Source organism: Pezoporus flaviventris, unplaced genomic scaffold (assembly GCF_033815535.1).
Source record: "Pezoporus flaviventris isolate CSIRO_AGI_PZ_B2104156 unplaced genomic scaffold, CSIRO_AGI_Pfla_v1 ptg000154l, whole genome shotgun sequence".
NCBI classification, from domain to species: Eukaryota; Metazoa; Chordata; class Aves; order Psittaciformes; family Psittacidae; genus Pezoporus; species Pezoporus flaviventris.
The window spans coordinates 717,273-733,558 of NW_026892702.1; the positions used below are offsets into that span (position 1 = coordinate 717,273).

At 60.1% G+C, this 16,286-nt stretch overlaps 1 protein-coding gene across 1 annotated transcript in view; it reads right to left on the reverse strand.

Annotated features, from left to right (window-relative positions):
* Positions 1–442: 442 nt before the first annotated feature.
* Positions 443–16,286, reverse strand: part of EXD3 (exonuclease 3'-5' domain containing 3) — a 288,632-nt gene continuing 272,788 nt past the window's right edge. Inside the window, 2 exon segments of the mRNA XM_061479599.1 lie at positions 443–1,692; positions 10,870–10,963. Coding sequence (XP_061335583.1) covers positions 1,379–1,692; positions 10,870–10,963 — 408 coding nt within the window. The 3' untranslated portion in view covers positions 443–1,378.

The following is a 16,286-nucleotide window of genomic DNA, read 5'->3' on the forward strand; positions in this document are numbered from 1 at the left end:
CAAGCTCTACCAAGCCAACGGCAGGGAAGGAGGGAAAATAACCCTCCAGCCCCCCCTGGAAACACAGATCCTTGTAGTTGCTTCTGGCCAGCACCAGACCCACAAGCCATCGTGTCCTGATGGGAAGGGGAGAAGCTCAGCATCCCTGCCCTTAAACAGGCACAGGGTGGGCACAGGGGTCCTCTGCCATCTTCTGATGGAAATCAGGACAAAACAGCACACACTGACCATAGGAAGTGTCACCAGGGTCAACAGGGACCGCTGGGGTGCAGTATGGGGATGGCCACCTTATAAGGTCACTTGTAGTAAACGCTGGGCAGGAGCTATGGAAATAGGGATGTTTAAAGTGGAAAAAGTGATTTTTTGCCCATGGGCTGAGCTGGGAGGGGTGAGATGTCCCTGGGGGAAGGCACTGTGTAGCCAGGAGCTCGGGGAGAGGGGACGCGAGCCTCGGGCTGCCTATGGGTAAATGTCCCAGCAGTGCTCAGCCCCTCGGGACATCAACCCCTGTGCCCACCCATTGCCTCCGAGGATGGAGAAGGCTCAGGGGGGACCTGATCACTGCTTACAACTGCCTGACAGGAGGATGGAGCCAGGAGGGGCTGGGCTCTGCTCCCAAGGAACAAGGGATGGGACAAGAGGAAACGGCCTCAAGCTGCACCAGGGCAGGTTTAGATGGAGCTGAGGAACAATTCCTGCCCCAGAGGGTGCTCAGGCATTGGAACAGGCTGCCCAGGGCAGGGCTGCAGTCACCATCCCTGCAAGTGTTCACACCCCGTGGAGACGAGGCCTCAGTGCCATGGGGCAGTGGTGGCCTTGGCAGTGCTGGGGTAAGGGTTGGACTGGGTGAGCTTAAAGGGCTTTTCCAACCTGGTTGATTCTGTGATGCTGTGAATGCCAGGAGAGCTTCCAGGAGAGCTGGACCAGGGTCACTGTGGATGCTGGGGATGAGTTGTGGTATAAGACAAGTCCCACAGGCCGGGGAGTGAGCTGGCACTGGAGGTGCTCTCTGCCCTTTGCTGCTGTTAGGAACACAGCTCCCAGCACCCCAGCATGAGCCCCTGGGCAAGGATGCTGGGGCTTGATGGGTGCCATGCGGTTGGCACTGCCTGGGTGGTGTTTGGGAGAGCTCTGCCACCCTCTTGCCATGTCCAGCCTGGAAGGAGGCAGAGCTAAAGCAAAGGCTCCGTCCTCCAGCCAATTCTGGTTTGATCTCATGGAGGTCACTTACTTTCGGCTGTCCCAAACCATCAGTGCAAGTGGGACAGTCCCCTCCACTGCAGACCCTGAAACAAGAGCCCTTCCCTTCCAGCCCCGCACCCCAAACCCAGGGCCCCAAATCTGTGTCCATCGCCCTGTGGAGCCCCTGTGTCCTCCCTCAACTCAGCTCATAGATGGTCTGCTTGTCCCTGCTGGTGACAAGAACATCCCGAAACTGGGAGACAACGCGTCCAAAATGGGAGCCTTCCCAGAACACCTTCCCGCAGCCGGTGCAGCAATAGAAGTGAGTGAGCTTGGCGTTGTCCAGCACCCCCGGGGGGATGGCAGCGACCTGCAGCACCGTGCCCCCTGCCAGCACTGGGCCCTCCGGCCGCTCGGGGTGTGTGGAGCAGCAGGGCTGGGCTGTGCCATGGGAGGACACAGCAGCACCGCAGCCCCGATGGGGCTTCTCCTCACAGCTCACCAGGCAGCCTGTGGGAAGAGAGGACAGCAGATAAACCATCAGGCAGTAGCATGAGGAGCGGTGTCTGTCCTCAGCCACACGAACCACTGTGAGGTGTCTGTCATCCCTGCGGGGAGTCCAGGCCCTGTGATGCATCCCGGTGATGAGCATCCTGGGAGTCTGGGAGAAGGTGGCCACCAGCACCCACTAACTGCCTGCCCCGAGCACGGCACCCGGGCAGCCTCCTGTCCCCAGCAGCTCCTCCGTTGTGTTCTGAGCCTGGGCAGCATCGGGTCTGCACCAGTAACTGCACCAGTGCTTCTGCAGTACAGGATTTACCTCCCTGTGCAGGTCAGGTGAGGCTTCTCTCCAGTGTGGGCTGTGTCCCCCCCCAGCCTGGGCTATCTTACAGGGCAAGCAAACAGCAAGGGAAGCCCTTACTGCTGCTTTCATTACACACAGCCATTAACAGCTGTCTGCAGTGCTCATAGAATAGTGGAATCCCAGACTGGTTTGGGTTGAAGGGACCTAAAAGCTCATCCAGTTTCAACTCCCTGCCATGGGCAGGGACACCTTCCACTAGAGCAGCTTGCTCCAAGCCCTGTCCAACCTGGCACCCACAATTCTCAGACCTGCCCAAGAACACTGGCGTTAGGGGTGTGTGTGACACCCAGCAAGGGGCACAGTGTGGTGCAACCTGGGGCCATGTCCTGTGAGGGGTCCCGTGTCCTGGGCCCTGTCCTGGGTTGCATCACTGCCATCACTGAGTGCCACCAGCCCTGTGGCATTCCTGGCAGCTCATGCAGGCTTCCCAACATCCGGGCAGTGGAAGCCAAGGGCTGAGCTGCCTCCCATCCATCAGGAGCTGCAGCCGGGGGTGGCTCTGCTCACTGCCATGGATGACTCAGTTTTGGCAGGGGGGGGCTCAGCCTGCCCAGGCATCAAGACAAAAGGTATCCTGCATCGCTCCAGCAGCACCTCTGGGCACCCAGCCTGCCCCTCTGGGGGTGCAGACGAAGCTGTGCTGGGAGCCAGCTGTGACACAGGAACACCCCTATTCCCAGGTGGCTTTTCCCTGCATCCCAACGCCAGCAGGAGCTGGGGTATGCTAGGGATTACTGTGGGATGAGGACAGCCCTGGAATGGCCACTGTGTCCCAGCACAGACCCCATGGCTGCCAGGCAGGGCTTGGACCCACCACTGCATGAGCAAAAAGAGCCACAGTCCAGGAGAGCTGCAGGAGGCTCAGCTCACACCGGCCTCTGGTTCAGGGGGATCCCCCGAGCCCCCCAGGCCCTTCCACATCTTCCCAGAGGAGACAACGAGCCCAGTCTGGTGGGGGTGGTGCCCCCTCATTCCCAGCAGACACCCAGCCACACGCAGGGTCAAGCCTGTCACTGCACGTGTTCTCAGGGTGTTTTGCAGACCAGCCCTGGACCAGCTCACAACCTCAGGGCTGGGGTCTGCTGACACAACACAAGCAGCCCGAAGCTCAGACCCAGCCACTGGCCCAGAACTGAGCTCACCATTGCTGTGCCCTGGGCATCCCACGGCCCCTCTCATGGATGTGCCTTTCCCACATCCTCTCCATTTCCTTGGGACACAGCATCCATTCTCAGAGAGGAACCAGTGACTTCATTTTCCCATCTTCACCCAGTTTGGCATGAGATAAAGCACCGGGGCTGCTCTCAGGACATCCCTGAGCTGGCTGGAGCAAGGATGTGAAGGAGAATCCCTGTTCCCAGGGTTTCCTCCAGGACAGAGCCCATCAGTAGGTGGCAGATCCCTCTGCCCTGTGCTGCACGATGTTGTGGGGTGGCCTCAGCCTGGGTATGCTGAGGAGGCCAAGCTGCAGGATGCACCTTCAAGCACAGGAACCACAGACAACCTGCATAGCCTGGGCCAGCACATTTCTCCTCAGTATCTACCATATGGACACAAATTTGCCTTTCCCCCTGTTTCTATTCATTGTGCCTGCTCTTGAGCACTGGAACCTCTGCATCTGCCTCCAGGACCCTGATGGGAGGGACATCGACCTTGGGTGGCACTTCTGGATCCAGCCCGAATGGAAAGGATGCTGCCAGCAGCCAGCACCACTGCAGCACCTTTCCCCTTCATGGATACCTAAACAATCCCTTGGCCTCACCCTGCAGCACCCAAACCCCATCAGCGCCAGGGCACACACACCCCATGTGCTCTCCTTTCTGACATGCTCCATTAGCTGCCCTGCTGCTGGGGGTGAAGGCAAGTGTGGACCCCCCCTGCAAGGGGGATGATGAAACCTCCAGCTCCCCCCCAGACTCCAATCCCACCCCCTGGGCTCATGAGAAAAAGGCAGGGAGGAAAAGTTCATCCCTTAAAAGCCCTGGGAGAGAAAGGCCATGATGGTCACCCACTAGTTTTGCCTTTCACTTGCACCAGCCCCCACCTAATTGTGGCTCTTCAAAGGGTTGAAAATGCTACATCACTTCAAAGTGACCATTTCTGAATGGGAGCTTGTAAAACCCCTTCTCCCCCTCCCACCAAATTCTTTCCAGGGCTTTTGAAGCTGCCTGCGCTCCCCTTGCCGCCGCCGTGGTGAAGGGGCCATGGGGCGCCAGGCACAGGGTGCCAGCCGGGCATGGGGTGAAACCTGCACCAGGAGGAGGTCAGCTCCCACAGGAGGAAAGGGGTTTTCCCGCAGAAAAGGAGGGATTTTTTGAAGGAGGGTTTTTTCTGCCCTTTGAGATAGGCAGAGCCCGCAGAGCTCCTGCAGGGCTGCACGGCAGAGCTATGCTGGAGAGGGAGCAAAAGGCATGTGTGGGGTGCGTGGGGCCCGGGGAGCCAAGCGTATCCTCCCCATGTGCCAGGAGGGTTTCAGGTCCGTGGCTTTCAGAGCTGTGTGATGGCTCACACCAAAGGCTGGGTTCCCACCGCATCTCTGCGGAGGAGAAATGAAAGCGATTCCTTACCAAATCGATTCGAAACACCTCTTGGGAACTAATAATCCCATTAGAAAACATCCCAGAAATAAAAAGCCCTTTTGCCTCTCACTCACCTCTCCCCCTCTTGCCCAGGTCACTCTGGGGGTGACAGGGCTCCAGCGGGGGCTGAGCCCCACAGCCCCTCAGCACCCAGGCGCTGAGCCCCTACACGTGTTGGTGCCCTGGAGCTCCATGGGCAGCAAGGATGGTGCTGGTGCTGCAGCTGCAGCCCTGCGCAGCGCAGAGCCACCTCCTCCTGCCCTGACATGTGCTGCTGCTCACATCTCCAGCCCCTGCTGACCCGTGGGAACAGCACAAACCGCTGCTGTTCCCACCCATGGACACGTCTCAGTGAGTGCTGCCATGTCCAGGGGAAAGGAGATGCTGCAAGTCCCCAGTTCTGCTTGTTTCTGCATCAGGTTCTTCCCTGGGCTGAACAGGGCCACCCTGTTAGTGGGATCCCACCTCTGCAGCAGCCCTGCTTCATGCCAAAGCCACTGCCACGCACCCCAGAGCTGGGCTGGCCCCATGCTCTGCAAGGTGGAGGGCAGCAGGAGCCCCAGCAGCCCAGGGGGGACCACCTTGCTTCAGCCCCCAGGCTCAGGCAGTGCGGAAGACCCACAGCAAAGCCTCATCTCATGCCCTGGGGCACTGCATAGCTCCTGGTGGTACCTTCACCCCGGGGAGCAGGGCTGTGTGCCCCTAGGGCACGGCAGCATCTGCGGGCTCGGATGATGGTCCCACATGAATCCTGAGCAGGGGGGCTGTGGTGGGCAAAGTGACGTGTCCCAAAAGCCACAGGGAAGGCAGGGATGGGACAGGAGCTCCAGTTCCACGTGCCCCACAGCAAGGTCCTGCTCACAGGCTGGGGGGCTGAGCCCAGTGGGAGGGATGTGGGACAGGGCACAGGCTGCCTGCAGCGGGCAGGGGGATGTGCACCCCCTGCTGAGAGAGAGGCCCTTAGTGGTGTAGGGTCATGCTGAAAGGCCACTGTGATGGTGGCACTGGTGACCTGCAGTCCCTACAGCCCATTCTGTCAGTCACGAGGTCCTGGGTCAGAATTACTGGGACAGCACTGGGACTCCCCACTGCAGGATGGGAGGCACAGCAGGGCCTGGGAAGCCAGAACAGAGAAGGATCAGGGCAAACCCCTGGAGCTGAGTCCATTCCCCTTTCCTAGAACACACAGCCCCAGTTTCATGGAATCCCAGAGTGGCTGGGCCTGGAAGGGACCTTAAAGCTCCTCCAGCTCCAACCCCTGCCACGGGCAGGGACACCTTCCACTAGAGCAGCTTGCTCCAAGCCCCTGTGTCCAACCTGGCCTTGAACACTGCCAGGGATGGGGCAGCCACAGCTTCTCTGGGCACCCTGTGCCAGCGCCTCAGCACCCTCACAGGGAAGAGCTTCTGCCTAAGAGCTCATCTCAGTCTCCCCTCGGGCAGGTTCAAGCCATTCCCCTTGGCCTGTCCCTACAGGCCCTTGTCCCAAGCCCCTCTCCAGCTTTCCTGCAGCCCCTTCAGGCACTGGAGCTGCTCTCAGCTCTCCCCTTCAGGAGCCTTCTCTTCTCCAGGCTGCCCCAGCCCAGCTCTCTCAGCCTGGCTCCAGAGCAGAGCTGCTCCAGCCCTCACAGCATCTCCATGGTCTCCCCTGGCCTCGCTCCAACAGCTCCACGTCCCTCTTGTGCTGCTGCCCCAGAGCTGCAGGGGGGGTCTCCCCAGATCGCAGCAGAGGGGCAGGATCCCCTTCCTGAGCTGCTGCTCACGCTCTGGGGATGCAGCCCAGCACAGGGGCAGGGGGGTCCAGTGCTGCCCTTGTGTGCTGGAAACACAAAGGTGGCTGCCCCCCGCGGCCGCCGGGAGCTCCCGCACAGAGCCCTGCCCCGGGACGGGTCTGCAGCTCCGGTCCCGGCTCAGAGCCAGGCCTGGGGCAGGGGCCGGTCCCGGCTGGCGCTGCTCCTCGCCCCGCAGCTCCGCAGCAGGAGCCGCACTGCAGCCTGGCAGCGGTTGTGCAAGGAGAGCCCTCCCGCAGCCGCAGCCGCTCCATCCGCCTCAGCCAGGAGCCCTCGTTGGGCAACTGAGGCGGAGGTGTTTTGGAGAAAGCGCCTCGTAAAGGCTGAGAGAGACCTGGGAGCATTCCTGGAGTACAAAGTGCATGGGAAACCTGGCCGCGGTGAGAGATCGAGCCGGATAAGAGGAGTTACGAGCCTGAGAACCACGCTGGATTGCAGGGCGCTGGAGATGCCTGGTTATCTTTTCCTCCTCGGTAAGACTGATAAGCAAAGGACAAAGGACCCAGGATTGAGCAACTCGGGGCTGCAGCAGCCCCGGCTACAATCTTGAGATGTTCCCAGGGTGGAGGAGGGAGGATGAGCTCAAGGCAAGAGGCACCTTCAGCGGCTCTCATCTCCTGTGCTGCTGTGGGAGCACCCAGCGCTGGACGGGAGCACCAGAGAGTCCAAACCTCTTCCTGGAGTGCCCATAGAGCCACTGAATCAGCCAGGCTGGAAAAGCCTTTAAGCTCATCCAGTCCAACCCTTACCCCAGCACTGCCAAGGCCACCACTGCCCCATGGCACTGAGGCCTCGTCTCCACGCTGTGTGAACACTCGCAGGGACGGTGACTGCAGCCCTGCCCTGGGCAGCCTGTTCCAATGCCTGAGCACCCTCTGGGGCAGGAATTGTTCCTCAGCTCCATCTAAACCTGCCCTGGGGCAGCTTGAGGCCGTTTCCTCTTGTCCCATCCCTTGTTCCTTGGGAGCAGAGCCCAGCCCCTCCTGGCTCCATCCTCCTGTCAGGCACTTGTAGGCAGCGATCAGGTCCCCCCTGAGCCTTCTCCAGACTGAGCCCCCCAGGTCCCTCAGCCGTTCCCCATCACACTTGGGCTCCAGGCCCTGCACCAGCTCCAGTGCCCTTCTCTGGCCCCGCTCCAGCACCTCAGTGTCTCTCTTGTAATGTTCCTTATTCAGCACAGCACCACCGTCAGTGGGTACACGCAGGGCCCTGCATACCCACAGCCCTGCAGTGGGATTTATATGAGCAAATGAAACTCTTCTGAAGAAGGGGAGCTGGGAGAGCACAACCTGTGGAGCCTGGGGCATGTTTCTGGCCAATCTTACCACTGCAGCTCCCGCTCCCCACCCATGTCCTACTCAGGACAGACAGGAGCATGTTCCCATCACCCTGCTGCACCCTGGAGGGAAGGGAGCCTAAATCTGGTCTGAGGGTGAAGGGGGCTGAGGAGTCCCTTGGGGACCTGTCCCCTTCCCTGCAGAAGCATGCAGAGCAGCCTGAGACATCTGGGGTGCCTTGGCCTTTCCAACATGCTGAGTCTGGTGTGTGTTCCTGGGACAGCAGAGGCATCACCCACCCTTCCCACATGGCAATGAGACAAGCAGGATGCTCACAGCAAACCAAACGCTGTACATCAGGAAACAACCCTGCATTCAGCCTTCAGGCTCTGGGCACACAGTGGCCTCTTCCAGAGGCCATCAGCACCCTGGTGAAGAGGAGTGGGTCCCGCCAGTCCCTGCCCTCAGCCCCTGGGTAGTGGCTGTAGCAGAGGGACCCGCCACTGTTCTGGGGTCACCCTGGCTCGGAGCTGCAGTGAAGCCTTCCCCACACTGTGGTATTGAGCTCTTCCTCCCACTGCCTGTGCCTGCCCTGTGGAGCTGAGGGCCACAAAAGAGACCCTGGGCCACTTCTGGCTGGTGGTGGTGGGGGGAGCCCTGCCAGCCCCATGCCAGCCCCACAGCACTGCTCCTCCAGCTGCCCACGGGGCTGATGGGGCTTATCCTGCCCCTGTGGGATGTGATGCTGGAGCAGAAGACAGGTAGTGCACATGCCACTGCTCTCAAGTACCATCTCTGTTGGCTGGTCAGGGAGGATGCTCTCCCAGCCTGGAGATCCCCAGGGTGCTGCACTGGGGGCCCTGAGCACCCTTGGCTGCTCTTCCTGCTCCTCCACCTCTCTGCAGCACGGAGCAGAGGCTCCAGCGTGCCTGGGGAGCAGTGTGGCCAAAAAGGAAAGCAGGACCAGTTGTTTTTATGCTTCATAAAACGGTTCAGATGCGAGGGGTGATGCTGTGGTTAAATCAGCCTTTTCTGCTTGGCAAATCCCAATGAGATCAAATGTGCTACATCTCTGCCCTTCCCAGGGACGAAGTTCCAGCTGGCAGAGCATCCCCTGAGCACCAGGCCCTGTGCCAGCAGGTTTTACCACACTGACTAAGCAAGAAGCTTCCCCCAGCCAGAACCTGTGACACATCCATCCCCCTGGGTCATCTAAGAGCCCACACACTGCCAATGGCCTCCTACAAGTTATTGCCTGTGCCACGTGGTGACCCCCAGCCTTTCTCTGCCCCATCCCTTCTGCTCAAAGCATCCCACTGGGAAACAGGCATCATGGGGCAAAGCTGTCTGGGCTTGAAGCTGTTTCCTGCACTTCCATCAAAGCCCTCATGCAGGGAGAATGCGGCTGTGTCAGGGAAAACGTTCCCTAGGAGCTGGGAAAGTCCTAGGTGTGAGTTGGAGTGAGCTATTACAGGATGAATAATTTGCCTTTCATCACTTGGAAGCCCTGCCATAAAAATCAGGAGCCAAATGGAGCGGCACACAGGCCTGGGCTCTGCAGTCAGCACGTGAGCAGCCCCAGGCTGGTCCTGCAGGATCATTGTCATCACACCCTTCCCCTGTTTCTCTTCCACAAAATTTGACCCGCAGTGGGACATTTTGAGGACAACCCAGTTGAGGTCATGCTGATGCTCACAATCCCTGCAGCCTCCAGCAGGATCTAACTAGAGATGGAAACCCCAGGATGGCCAGAGCTCTGGGGCACAGGGAACCCCCCCGGCAAGTCTCCAGGGGTCCTCACTTTGGATCAGGTGCCCAGGAATCACAGTTTCTATTTTATGCATCCATTGCAGCAAAACATCAGCCCTCTGAGGATGTTGTAGCATCTTCTGTCCCTGACTGCTCCATGCTCCCCAACCAGGTCGTGCCTGATGTGGCTGGTGCAGCAGACTGGTCCCTCCCTGTGAGACCCCCAAGGACATGGAGGACCCAGTGAGAGGCTGCATGACACGATGGGGACATGGGGTGTTGCAGACATGGTGTAAAGTTAAAGCAAGCTGGTCCCTGAAGACTCCACACGGAGCAGCAATGATGCTGGTGCTGTGTGAGACGCTGCAGGTCCATCATCCCCATCCCAAAGGGGGAAGGGGAAACGGCTCACACACTGAGCACAAACCACAGCATTGCTATTTCCCATACTCTGGAACTGGCTGAACAGGCCCGGCTGGTCGCTGGGTACACACGGCAGTGCCCTCACCAGAGGAACTGCTGCGGAGAGTGGCCTGGCCTCCTGGGCTCCCAGGCTGCTGGCACATGGGAAAAGCCACCCCACCACGTCCCGCAAGCCCCGAGCCACCAGTGCGGTTCCCAGCAAAGCTGCAGCCAGCCAGGAGCACCCGCAGCCGCTCTCGCATGGCTCTCACCTGTCGAGCAGATGGGGAAACCGATGCACTGGAAGCAGCAAGGGCTGGGGCAGAGCCTGTGCTGGGGCAGAGCAGTGAGAGGGGCACGTTCCTGCTGTGCCTGCGGTGGGTGCCACTGACCAGCAAACTACAGTTCCCGGTGGGGAGGGGTGTCTGCAGGTCAGTGCAGCTTGGGGCAGGGCACAGAATAAGCCTGGTTTGTGTTGGAAGGGACCTTAAAGCTCATCCAGCTTCAACCCCTGCCACGGGCAGGGACACCTTCCACTAGAGCAGCTTGCTCCAAGCCCCTGTGTCCAACCTGGCTTTGCATGGAAGAGCCCTCCTCCCTCCCGAGCCCGCCAGGCAGGAGGCTCTGACTCACTCCTGCAGCCTGACCTAGTTTGGGAGGCACCGTGCAGGTGAGAGGCACCATCCGCAGCACCAGCCAGGAGGCATCTCACAGCCCAAGCTGAGCTTTCACCAAACCACCCTGGGCTGCGAACCCTACGCACAACCCGGTACCTGCAGGGCAGTAAGGGGCAGCTGGGGTGGCGGGCTGGGGGCGGTGCACTCAGAGTGCACAAGCTCAGCCGGGCACAAAGTGGGTTTGAACAGCTCTGTGCAGCAGGGTGGTGGCAGGAGACTCCATTCTCCCCTCTGAGAGAACCCCAGTCTGAGTGGGATGGCTCAGTCCGCCATGGGCAGCGCATCCCAGGTGGGAGTGGACAGGTTGGGGTCAGAGCATCGCTCCCACCATGGGCACCCACGCACTTACCTGTGCTGCCAGCCCCCGGTGCCTGCCTGCTGTCCTCCACCAGCTGCCTCATCTTCTCCCTTGAGACCTTCAGGTACTTGTCGCAGTTGCACACCTGCAAGAGAGAAAAGGGAGGTCAGGGTGATGGCATCTGCGCTCTCTGAGCATCTCCTGCCACACCAGGCACCCCCAGAGGCTGTCAGGGGGTGTGGGTGCCCCACACCTCAGCAGGACGTGGGGCAAGGCCTGTCCCACCAAGACAGGTGGCAGAATGGCACCAGACACAAATTTTAGGGTTCACGAGCCACAAGAACCTCCTCTCCAGAGGCTCTCATCTTTATGCTGCTTAGCCACATCTTCATGCCAGGCTGGCAGTGCTGCAGTCCACCCCAGGTAGTCCTCACTACCCAGCCCTATACGATGCCAGAAAACACCAGCAATGGAGGTTACCTACAAACATCAACCAAGATTTGTCCTCCCTTGTCTCACAGACGCTCGGAAGGATGGCTGCAGACCCCGAGATATGCTGGGGTCTTGGCTCGCTCCACTCAGCCCAGCTCTGCCACAGCACCACAAGCACCGAGTCGCATTTTCTCCCTCATCTTTGGTTTGCCAAAATGTGCCCAGAGAGGTCACTGAACATCTGCGCATGCTGGGTGCTGCCTTCTGGGGAAGCAGACCCCTCAAGGAGCAGATCAAACCCCACTGAGGAGCACCCGAGCTGGGTGCCATGGGCTGCACCCAAAAGGAGCAGACACCAGATCTGCTGGGCAGCGTGCACCCAGCTCCAACAGCTTCCCTCTCCTTTCCCTGCTTGGGCTGGAGCTGGATGCTGGGATGTGCTGTAATACCTCTCATCAGCTGCTTGCTCTTAGGGGCTGTTTTCTGCTTGCAGAGCGTTTCCAGCACGCTGCACCCAAGGCAGGCAGGGAGTGAGGTGCACGACTTCACCCACCCGAACAAGATCCCTGCCTGGGGCTTCGCTCCAAACCCTGTTGAAACCAGAGAGGTTTTTGCACCTCCCGAGAGGCCCGAGCGCGGCCCCGCGGCTGCTCTGCTGGTTTGCAGTGCGCTGGCTGCAGCAGCGCTGGGTTCACAGCCAGGTACAGCGATGCCCCTGCTTCCCACACAGCTGCCTGCGGGAGCACGGGGGGAGGATGATTTGTTTGAAAATGAGCTTGCACCATGTCCCTGCTGCAGGGCAGAGCTGCAGGAAAGTTGTTTCCACCAGCAGCCGCCACATAACCAGCACACGCTCCCCAGCCCCAGCATGATTTGGCCAGAAACTGAAGATGCTGCTCCAAAGCTCTGCTCTGGAGCCAGGCTGAGAGAGCTGGGCTGGGTCAGCTTGGAGAAGAGAAGGCTCCTGAAGGGGAGACCTGAGAGCAGCTCCAGTGCCTGAAGGGGCTGCAGGAAAGCTGGAGAGGGGCTTGGGACAAGGGATGTAGGGACAGGCCAAGGGGAATGGCTTTAACCTGCCCGAGGGGAGACTGAGCTGAGCTCTTAGGCAGAAGCTCTTCCCTGTGAGGGTGCTGAGGCGCTGGCACAGGGTGCCCAGAGAAGCTGTGGCTGCCCCATCCCTGGCAGTCCCTGAAGCCACGTGGCTCCAGCCCAGACAGAGATGGACAAGGTGTGATCCTGAAAGCACCCAAGTGACATGGGAGCTGCTGCATCACTTCTTATAGGGAATTTTGCAGCAATCCTTGATTTGCACTCAAGCATTAGGGCACTCTCACTCCTGCAGACATGGGTCAGACCACCACATGCTGCTCCAGCTCGTGGCCTGTCCCTCGCTCATCCTGGGGGCTGCAGTGGTTGACTGAGCTCCCTGCCCTATGCAGGGCAAAACACATTCAAACCCTGACACCTGGGGATTGGAGCTGGGGGAGACCCAGGGAAACAAAGATTCTCTTATTTGAGCAAACCTGTATTTCTGGAGAGCCACATCAGCCCCTGGGAGTTATCCCATCAGGTTATGCCACTATGGAGTTCACTGCCAGCCCCGCACAAGAGATGGTGACACTGCAACCCATAGCGGCCACCCAATACCATTGGATCTGATCTCTCCAAGCTTCAGCTGCCTGGAGGAATGAGGACTGGAGCTCACAGGCTCCTTTGCACACCTTTGCCTCCCCTTCTCTCAGCTCTGCACCAGCTCAGCTGTGCCTGATCCATCCTGAAAGATGGCTGAGAAAAACAGGAGAGGAGCACAGACAGATCCAGGCATAAGAAGAGAAGCAGACAGATGGATGGGCTCCTTCTTTTGTGACTGATGTCACCCGCAGCTGTGGGACAGCCCCTGATGCTACGGGTGGAGCCGGTGCTGATGCTGCAGGCTGGGACGGATGGGACGGTTCCTTTGAGCCTGCACAGGCTGGACCTGGAGCCATGGGTATCACCACCCAGCAGGGATCCACATCCCTGGTGTGGCTCAATGGGTGGGATTGCAGCAGGCAGGGACTGGTGTCGGGCAGCTCCCGGACATGTGTGCCAGGCACTCCCACAGGATAGTGCTGATGGGGAGGGGGCTGCACACGAAGAGGGGCTTGAGCCTGGCACTGGCAGAGATGTGGGGCAGCAGCAGCAGCACCAGCTCTACCGGGATGTATCAGATGCTCCCAGAGAGGTCCCAAACCATGCGGTTACCAGGATGGGTGCAGCAGGGATACAAAGGACAAACAGCCCTCCCTGCCAGGCATGGACATGCACCCTGTGTGGACATAGCCTCATTTCCCCTTCATCACAACCCCAAAATCTACCTCAACAGCCCCCCCTTGGTTGTTTGGTGCCAGCACGCTGGGCAGGAGGGGCTTCTGGCTCCCCCTCAGATGCAATGAGCAACCTCAGGCAAACTTCTCTGCTTCTCCAAGCTTCATCTCCATTGTAAACTAGGGACACCCCCTGGGTCAGGCTCGCCCTGGCAGCCCAGGGATAACCTGGCATTTCCCACTCCCCTGGGGCTGCCAGACACTTGCCGAGAGGCTCTGTGCCCCACACCAGCTCCCAGCCTCCGGGCCTTCACCACCTCAGCTTCCCCACAGCACAGGGCAGGCGCAGGAGCCAGATCAGCCACTCAGAGCAGTGCCAATTAGCGGTAATAAAAAACTGCAATTAATTGTTCTAATGCCTTGCCAAAAGGAGCCAGAGGAGACGCAGCGAGCGGGGCAGCCTGCCTCCTCCATGGGCCCAGCTGAGCCTGCCATGCAGGGGCCAGTGGTGGCCTCAGGCTCCATGCTCAGCTCCAGCCTTGGGACACGGCTCCCACAGTCATCTGCATCTGAATGCCACCACCTGGGGATGTGGAGCAGTTTTTGCATGGATCTTGCTGTTATTTTAAGGGTAGGGAAGCGGGGAGCCTCTCTGCTGGGGAAGGGATGGGTTGTCGCTCCTTGGGAAGGTTTGGCTTCTCCACATCCATCATGACAGGATTAGTTGTGGCCCCATGGAGTGGGGTGGATGTAAGGGCAAAAATCTCCCTGGCAGTGAGACGGTGGCTCCTCGGAACACTGCCACTGCTGTAAGCAGGGGCTACGACCCAATAGCAAACACGTCCCCTACACAACATCAACCCCGCAACATCTCAGGGTCCCTGTGCCTGGCTCGGGGTGGGGGCAGCGGCTTCTGCCCCACAGCCCAGCGCTGCCCCAGGGACGCTGTGACGGGAGTCTCCGCTCACGCGGTCCTGCCTGGGCAGCGCCTGGTGTGAGTGCGGGGCCATGGGGGGGAAAGGGGCTCAGGTGGTGGGGAGGGGGCCGGGGCTGCAGCCCGCGCCCCCGTCAGAGGCGGTGGCCGGTGCCCCGCGGGCCGCAGGGTGGCCGCGGGCACAGCCCGGAGGAGGAGCAGCGCCGCCGTTCTCACGCTGGGGCAGCCCGTGCCAGCGCACGCTGAGTCACCGGTAAATCCCAGCCGAGATCTGCTCTGCCCTCTGTGAAATGGATCTTGGCTGCACCCCCGCTGAAGCAATCCCGGCGCTCGGGAGCCATGGCGGGCGCACTTTCCCACGGCAGCCCGGCTTCCAGCGCCCCGTGTGAACCAGCCCCTGCCCGGCCGGGCGCGGGTGCCCCTGGCACGGCACAGCCAGGGCAAAGCGGGGCGAGAACGCCCCTGCTCTGATGCCCCTGCGCTGCCCATTGGGGCTGGTGCTGAATCCTGGCTGCCTGGGCGGGGGGCGATGGCTGTGACACCTCCCCTGCCTCCCCGGGCTCTGCTCGCCATGTCCTTATCAAGGATGAGGGTGGTGTCCTCTAATCTTCACTGGAACAGGAGCACAAGTGTGATGAGGAACGGATGAGGGACCTGGGGGGGGCGGTTTAGTCTGGAGAAGAGAAGGCTCAGGGGGGACCTGATGGCTCCCTACAAGTGCCTGAGAGGAGGATGGAGCCAGGAGGGGCTGGGCTCTGCTCCCAAGGAACAAGGGATGGGACAAGAGGAAACGGCCTCAAGCTGCACCAGGGCAGGTTTAGATGGAGCTGAGGAACAATTCCTGCCCCAGAGGGTGCTCAGGCATTGGAACAGGCTGCCCAGGGCAGGGCTGCAGTCACCGTCCCTGCGAGTGTTCACACAGCGTGGAGACGAGGCCTCAGTGCCATGGGGCAGTGGTGGCCTTGGCAGTGCTGGGGTAAGGGTTGGACTGGATGAGCTTAAAGGGCTTTTCCAACCCAGCTGATTCAGTGATTCAGTCATTCTAAGGACGAGGAGGGTGCAAGGCGCATGTCCCCACCACACTGCCTGGCACTGGGGCTGTCCCTGTCTGCGGGGCCAAGGACCGGGCAGGTGAAACATCCTTTTGCAATGCTGGCAGCCCATCTGGTGCTTGTTGCTGTTTAGGACAATCCCAGCCTCTCCCAGCCCTCCTGGGTGGGGATTTCACCAGCAGTGACGCATGAACCTCCTGGGACTCGAGGGACTGGATGCTTCAGCCCGGAGCTCTGAGGCCATCTCACCATCCTGCTCCCTTGCTGCGCCTCCACCCAGGAAGCCAAGCAGCTCAAAGAAAACTTGAGTCCAGCACGCAACGGGGTCTCAAAAAGGGCACCAGGAGCCAGTGTGAGCTTGGCCAAAGATGGCAGCAGGAGCTCAGCTGGAAGTCCGTAGGCTGGTGCCCAACATACGTGGAAGAATCTGAGCAGTTCAGGCAGCAGTGGAGTGAGTTTTGATACCCCTGAAAGCTAGATCTCCAAAGCAGTACAGAATGCATCTTGGTGATGCTGAGCTCTGCCCAGAGGAGCTATCCCCAGAATGGTCCCTGGGCACACAGGGCTCCTTCCACCAAACGTCATGTTCCAGTGTCACTGAGGGATGTCCTTGGCAGGGGTTTTATCAGTGAGACACAACCCTCTGCCTGGCGAGCTTCTGGCTTGGGAAATCCTCAGTGTACCGGAATCAGCTGTGAAGGACAACAGGGCCCAGCGTGAACTCTCTGGGGCAATCCAGGGCAG